This window comes from Arachis stenosperma, chromosome 6 (genome assembly GCF_014773155.1).
Source record: "Arachis stenosperma cultivar V10309 chromosome 6, arast.V10309.gnm1.PFL2, whole genome shotgun sequence".
Taxonomy (NCBI): Eukaryota; Viridiplantae; Streptophyta; class Magnoliopsida; order Fabales; family Fabaceae; genus Arachis; species Arachis stenosperma.
Window position 1 is genome coordinate 20,291,803 of NC_080382.1, and position 8,360 is coordinate 20,300,162.

General features: G+C 25.4%; 1 protein-coding gene across 2 annotated transcripts; it reads right to left on the reverse strand.

Moving 5' to 3' along the window:
- Positions 1-4,522: 4,522 nt before the first annotated feature.
- LOC130933016 (uncharacterized) lies at positions 4,523-7,945 on the reverse strand. Of its 2 annotated transcripts, XM_057862504.1 has the most exons (8): positions 7,499-7,945; positions 7,256-7,348; positions 6,596-6,674; positions 6,414-6,492; positions 5,720-5,759; positions 5,477-5,611; positions 5,088-5,225; positions 4,524-5,015 (listed from the first exon to the last, which is right to left on the reverse strand). In XM_057862504.1, exons 1-8 carry the CDS (start codon positions 7,693-7,695, stop codon positions 4,730-4,732), a joined length of 1,047 nt encoding a protein of 348 aa, XP_057718487.1. In that variant the 5' UTR covers positions 7,696-7,945; the 3' UTR covers positions 4,524-4,729. The 2 variants fall into 2 exon arrangements, with proteins under 2 accessions (XP_057718486.1, XP_057718487.1); XM_057862503.1 differs by having other exon boundaries at positions 4,523-5,225.
- Positions 7,946-8,360: the final 415 nt, after the last annotated feature.

Genomic DNA, 8,360 nt, shown 5'->3' on the forward strand with positions numbered 1-8,360 from the left:
ATTAATCAAATTTTATAAAAATATTATAAAAAATTTAAATTATCTTTAAATAAAATAATAATATCCTTAAGATTTATTAATCAAAATAAATAAAAAAAATTAATATAAAACAAAATCATAGAAAAATATTAGCAAAATTAAGATAAAAGAACAAAAATAAAAAATTACAAATACTTTACCTGAAGTACAAAATAGAGAGGAAAAAAATATATAAAATAATAAAATAATAAATTAAATTAATTGAGTTCATTTATTTCATTGTTTCTATATTATTTATTAAATAATTTAATATTTATCTCGATCAAATTAAATAATAAATTAGTTATAATTAATTTGGTTTAATGAATCAAACAAAATTTAAAATAATTTGATATTTATTATAATTAAATTAAATATTTGAAGTTATGATTAATGTAATTTAATTAATCGAATAAAATATTAAATGATGAAATATTTATCTTAATCAAATCAAATTACATAATTGATTAGTTATAATTAATACAATCGAATGAATCAAACACATTAAATTGAAAAATAATTTAGTTAATTTGTGTTTTAAGGACACATTTTAAAAATATTTATTATTCAACAACTTTTATAAAATATTTTTTATAATATTTTTAACCTATGGTCTAAAGGCACAGTTATAATAATCCATTAAAAAATACTTAATTAGTTGAGACAAATAATTAGTATAATTAATTTAGTTTAATAAATTAAAAAAAATAAATGTGAAAGGAAGAGGTAAAAAAAAGTGAAATTATAAAAATGTATAGCCATCAAAAAATAATAAAAAAAAGTCCTTTTTAATTTTTATTTATTAATTATTAATTTATTATAATTAATTTCACAACATTTATTATACGTTATTCATCTTATAAATTAATACAATCAATTAATTGATATCAGTTATCGATAATTAACTATAATTGATATAACTCATTTCGCTATACTATCTAAATAAATAATTAAAAATACACGTCTCAATTTTTTGTTAAAGTAGAATAAAATAAAATACATAAATTGAGTAGATATAAATCTGAAAATTATAAAATTTTATTAACAACTCAAATAAATTAGTACCATAAAACTAAATTTAATGTCTATTTTAAAAATAATTACCGACCCTTTATTCTTTTAATTATTAATAATTTAAATAATGTAATACCCTTTAACTTATTTTGTTATCCATTTTAAGTAATTATTAATATTCTATTTTTTAATCATTTGCTTGTCTTATTTATCATTTATGCTTTCAATCAATTATATTAATAAACAAATAAACTAAATTAACTCTGGTTATACTTGGACTATTCAACAATTCAACATAATATTTTTAATTTGGAATTAACTACTAACAATAGAAAATAAAAAAATTCAAAATAATTCAATATTATGAACATTAATTATTATTGTGAAATAACCTAAAATCATAATGCAATTTATTTTTAAAGAAATAATCAAGTATTATTGTTAATTATGAAATAACATAAAATCATAATGCATTTTATTTTTAAAGAAACAGTCATCCATTAATATCTATAAATAGAAACTATTGTCAAAATTCTTTGATTAAAAATATGAGGGGTTGATTACCATTCATTATTAATAATACATCAATTATATCAAAAAGTAAAAATATAATTATTTGCATTTACACCATTAGAAGAATTACCATCTTGAGTAAAATTTTATAAAAAAAAATTGCTTACATAGTGAATTTAAAAAATAAATATCGTTAAGTAATTATACTTTTTTTAATAAATAATAAAAAATTAAATATCATAAACTATATTCTTTTAAAAGTAATATTTTTAAGTTATGTTTGGTATGATTTATTTGTATATCATTTAAATTAACATTATTTTTAATTATAATAATCATTTATCCTTAATAATTATTGTTAGAATTTAATAATTTTTCATGCCTAACAATAACTATCTATAAAAAAACATATATATCTTGAAAAAGTTATTAAATAAATGTATTCTTTCTGCCTTATTTTCACATTAAAAATTTTGTGTTTTGTCTTTTTTAATTGTTATTATGTTATTAGATTTGTTAAATAATATTAAAAAAATTCTTTAAAAATAGAAATAACGATGACGCCTTTAATAATTAATTCAATAGAATTAAATTTAAACAAATAAGATGATTCAACCAATTATATAAATAATAGCATATTTATAAATATTAATAATGAAAATAGTCTAACTAATGTAAATAATCAATACAATAATTATATGAAAAAATAACTAATAACAATTTTATAAATTAATAAATTAAACTAACTAATATAATGAATTATAATTAATTAATTGGTATAAATTATAATAAATTATATAACATTTAAAAAGAAAATAAAATGAATAAGAAGAAAATAAAAAGAAATAAAAGAGATAGAAGAATACAATAAAATAAATTGAGTGTGCGATTTTTTTTTAAATTTATATCACATCCGTTTCAATAATAATAATAAATAAAAATACGTCAACTTGATATTTAAGAAAAAATGATGAGTTAAAATTATAATATAGTTCTAAAGTAAAAGCTTTAATTAGACCATAATATCATTGCACAACACAAATTAAAAATAATTTCACAATACAATATACCACACAAATAGGTAAATGACTTAAATTTAAATACGAAACTTTTTTTTATTTATGCATACATGATAATACCATGGTCTATAAATGCTTCATAGATAACATATCATATATAGCTCCGAATGATGAGCACCGAAATTGGAGAGTGTGGTGGTTTGTGTCCACGATACTTGCCTTCTTGCAACGACGCCTCATCATAGGAAGAAAAAGGACAATGAAAGAATAATTGGTAAACAAATGATATTTTTCTCTAGCATACATGGTCTTTTATAATGGTAAAATAAAAATGGAAGGAATAAATTTTGTACTTTTATATTAGGAATAGAATTTGATATTTATTCTAATAAAATTATTATTATCAATATAAATGGATTACCGTTAAGGTAACAACTTGCCACTAATAAAATCGTTAGATAATGAATAAGAATTAGAATTATATCAATATAATTAAAATGATTAAAAATATTTTTAATTGAAAATTAGTTTAATAATGTATTAAATATTGATTTTATATAATTATAATAAAAATATTTTTCTAAATTAGTATAATTATGCATTATTCATTAAAATAAATAAAAATATTTTCGATTGATAATTGATAAATAGTTTAATAATGCATTAAATATTAATTTTATATAATTATAATAAAGATATTTTTCTAAATTAATATAGGGCTTGTTTGGGTGAGCTTTTAAGAAAAGATCTTTTTTTGAGTTATCTTTTTTTAAAAGATCTTATAGAGAAGTAAAAGTAATTTTATGTTTGGATATCTCATGTAAAAAGGTATTTTTATCTATCAATTATGTTTGGGTATAACAATATAAAAGTACTTTTTTGTTTATTTATTACATGAAAAATATCTTTTTTTAAGGAAAAAAGATCTTTTAAAAAAAGATGTAAATTACAGCTTCTCAAAAAAGATCTTTTTTTTATTTTACTAGTGATTTTACTTTTACTACTAGAAATTTGCCAAACACGTTAAAAAATTAAAAAAAGATCTTTTTTCATTGAAAAAAGATCTTTTTTTAACAAAATAATGGCGCCCAAACATGCACATAATTATGCATTATTCATTAAATGCATTCATTTTGGAGAAAAAATAGGTTCATGAGAAATTGACACCTCACTTTTATTAGTCGGAAAAAAAATCCAATTTTAGTATATTAAGTAGATTTATTTCTCTATGCAATCAAACCAAATAAATACGAAAATCAAACATCGATTAAATTACCTATTATTAAAATATTTCATCTTTCCAAGATAAAAAATTGAAATCAATAGAAAACAAAACATGAACAACGTTAATAAAATAAAATCGATAAAAAAAAACTGGAAAATATTTAGATATTTGCCAATGAAGATAAACAAATAAGAAGCAGCAAAATCCTATATAGAGAGATATCACTAAGGAATAAAATTAAGAAAATTGTAATTAAAAGAAAAACTTACCAACTATTAACTTTAGAAGAACTCTTTGCTTCACACTGCAACAAAAAAAAACACACTCACGCTTGTATCAAAAGACCTTTGTAGGAGAAATACAGACACATTAAAAGGAAGAATTTAGGGAGAGAGGGAGGAAAAATATGCTAACAAAGGTGAAATTACATCACAATATATTTATATATAGTTTTACTATTAACAAGTCCTATTTATTTATTTTTGAATTGATTTTGAATTTGTAACCGATATTGACTATATGAATATTAATCCTATAATTATGACCAAACAGTCAGATACAAAAAGGACAACAACAAATCATTTTAATGAAAAATTCTAACCAATAGTTAAAATTTTATTTATTTTGAAAAAAGAAACATATCTAACTGTATCCAATAATATATGAACTCAAAACACACGTGTAGTTGTTTTGATCATTGCATAAAAAATGATAATCTCACAAATATGTTAGAAAACTATGATTGGAAGACTTCAAAATTTTTAACCACCTATGGTTTCTCTAAATAAACTGAAAAAAAAAAACTACTACATTAGTTGCAGCTGTTTTTGGCAAGATAAAAATTCGGTAATTCACTATCCAAATTTTCATGTCTCAACTTCAACACTTTAAGGAATTACAATAGTGTTTGCAGAGAATTTAACTCAAATTATAAGTATGATCAATGATCAACTACATTGGAAAAAGGGTTCTCTATCTGGTCAATTATGCTCTGCAATCCTGATTTGTAATCAGGGTAAAGTAGCTGCACTCCAAGTTCCTTCTTCATTCGAGTATTCGACACGCGCTTCTCGCCCCATTGATTTCTCGTTTTCGCACCCGAGCTTTCTTCCAGCTCTAGATGTTCTAAGTTCAAGCCTGGCCACTTTTTCAACACCAATTTTCTTGCATATTCAAATACTTCTTCTCTTGGAGCAGGATCATCATCAACGATGTTGTAAACTTCCCTGCAAGTGAAATGCCATAGAATCTTGCAAAATTTTGCATAGTTTAGAAAGTTGATTACACTCAAGACTAACCTTGGGGGAGTTGTGTAAATAGCAGACATAAGCGCCTGACAAATATCATCAACGTGAACTCTCGACGTATATTTTCGGTATTTTCTCATCTTCTGCCCTTCCGACAAAGGCTCCTGCTTGAGTATTGTATTGATCGCACTAAAACAAAAGAATATGAAGTAGTAAATGGAAAGTAACAGAATGCGCTAACTGCCATAAAAACATAATCCGAAATTTATAATTTAAATTGCCGATAAGATCTCTTCTCTATATTGGTGAGTTTACTTAATTGTCAAGGCAGACAGTGATGCAGTTCCTCAAATTTTTTATTCGCACATAAACCGCAAAGAAACGCATAAGAGAAACCTTACTTGAAAGATAAAATGAATTACAGTAAAACAGGAAATTACCTTCTACCAGGGCCATAGATACCTCCAAGGCGGAATACTTGCGATGAAAACCCAAGATGGTGAGCCAAATTCGACCAACCTTCTTCAGAAGCTAACCTTAATTTAGCCGACTCACTTTTCGGGTTTGTTGGGTAACTGTCGAAACGCGATGCACAAACTCAACCAACTAAGAGAATAGTCTAACAAATTTTGAAGGAAAAACTGAAAAAAAAAAAAAAAGGTGATTTGTTTAGTTACACTCACTCCTCATCCACTAGTTCACCGCCACAGTCTCCGTAGACGCCTGCTAGACAGGAAGCATCTCTGAGATTATATTTGGATTCGAAAGCGTTAGAAAACTTCATCTCTAAGCAGCAGTAGCACATTACTTGCCGCCAGAAATCCTGGTTCTAGAAAGTCAGAAGCATAAGCAGACAACTAAAATGACAACTCAATATTGTTAAAGCAAATTAGTTTCTTTTATGTTTATGCAAGATCCTTGGTATTCATGGAAAATAGTCAGACTAGAAAAGAATAACTATACATGGATCAAGTGACACCAAAATGTCCTATCATAACTCATATATGTTTTTAGTTAAACATTACACAACATTTTTGCAAGATCAACTTAAAGAAAGAATGTGAAAGATATAATATGTTTCTCCTTATCAGCTTACCATAAAATGCATATTCTATGCATTCTTTTTTTCTGGTTTAAAACATGTAACTTATAATGCCCATTGAGAGTATGATTTCTTCATAAGAATTTCAAATTTTCAATCAGAACAACAAAGATGTCTTGTGATTTATGTTTTGTGCAAAGATTTATGTACCAGATAATGCGACTCTCGCCCACGAGTGATTTTATTTTTGAAAAAGCACAACTTGCAATTTTCTTATTCATGAACATGAAGGAACAACAACATCAAACTAGTTACTAAGTTCAATGAAGACTTACTAGTCGAAGACAAGTAACAGAGCCATTGAAGATTCCCATCGACTAACGAGCTTCTTAGAAGTTCTTCATGCTGAAGCATCTACAAATAAATAAAACGTAATGTAGGTTCTGAAAGAGATTACCTCAGAATACAAAATCCATTGACTCACGACGATATAATAATCAATAAAGCAGAATCATACTGGGTCGCCAATGCCCGCAACAGGAGGAATAGAAACAAGAAGGTGAGTGCAATCTTTCAGCAGACTTCGCATACTCGGTCTGCAGAACAAATATATGTTTAAAGTCTATACTCTATAACTAGGAAAAATGAAATTAGAAACTATAAAAACAAAATAGATAATGTAAAACCACAAAGCAGAATAGAAGAAGGAAAAACCAAAATTTCAAAGATTTAAAACCTTGAACACATCTTTAAGAATACATTTCCATTTCTTTAAGTAGCATGATTATATAAGTACTAAAGTGTTGCTATAACTATGGGGAAAAAATGAAATTAGAAAACTAAAAAAACAAACAAGATTTATCATAATTCATGATCCTCAACCTGAAATTCTGAATAGTTTGCATAGAAAAGGGATAAAATATGTTTTCTGTTCTGAAAACCTTTGAAAAGTTTTAAAAATACCCGTGACACTTTCAAGTTTCAATTCTACCCTAGATAATCTTTTGGCAGCTAACAATTAGCATAATTGAAACTTATTTCAAACATCAAGAATAAAATTGAATAAATATAAACATTAGAGGTGCTTTTGAAACTTTTGGAAAACTCCATGACAAAAGTATACTTCACCCTAAAAAAAATTCCATATAGTAAACTTAAACTATATTCATTGACTCACTGAGGATAGTTTGCATCAAAAAGGCAAACTTGAAACCCCATACCCTCAAGCTTCTTCTTCTTCACATGGCTTGTGCAAGTTCCAGAAACAACCCTAAAATCCAATCCAATAAATAACAGTAACAATAACAAATGTTCCACAACTTAACTAACTATATAGTAATAATAAAAATTAAGTTAATTAATCATTGTAATTCCCCTGAGAAAACATCAATTATCAATAATAAGAAAGAGAGAATCTAACCATCCATGATTTTGGAGTTTGAGGGCAAGGGACTGGGCCACGAATCCTATGCCAAGAATGAAGATGCGGTTCTCAGAGGAAAGAGGAAAAGACGAAGCTTTGGGAAGATGAACATGAAAATGGGAAGGTACTGGGTTTCGGTGATGCAGAGGAATGGATGAAGATGAAGCTCGAACAAGTACTTCACCAATCTCCATCACAGAATCCAAACTACTATTCACAACGCTATGCTTTTCGTGCACATTTCTAAATGCCCACACTTTTTTTTTTTTTTGGTAAAGTGGATTGTACAGCCTCCAATCCTAGGCATTAGCCCCATGTTTTTCACACACACACAATACACTCACACACACTACCATAGATATCATAGGTTCTTAAACTAACAACCAGCCTCAGCTGCAATTTGAACCCAGATGCAGCGTTGTATGAGGCAGACAGGTATACCAACTGTGCTGGGCCTCAGCTGCAATGCCCACACTTTTTCAATCTTATCAAGGTGATTTTTTTTAGTGAGTAAAGTAACAATGGGGTGCTGAACCACTAAGATTTTGATTTCGGACTAATTAATTATTAAAAAGAGATATTAATTTAATTTTTTAAGATAGTAAACAGTGGATATATAATATTTTTTGATTAATTTATCAACTAAAATTTAATGGTGATATTTATATATACGGTTAATTACTTTAATAGTATATATTTATGAAAAATAATAATTTACATAATAATTTTTGGAATGAAATTTTATCTGTTTTGATAAGATTTGTAATAAATAAAGAACAATTAATAAAAAAATATATAAAAATTCAAAAAATAATAAATATTTCACCGTAACAAGACATGTACCATAACAAAATATATG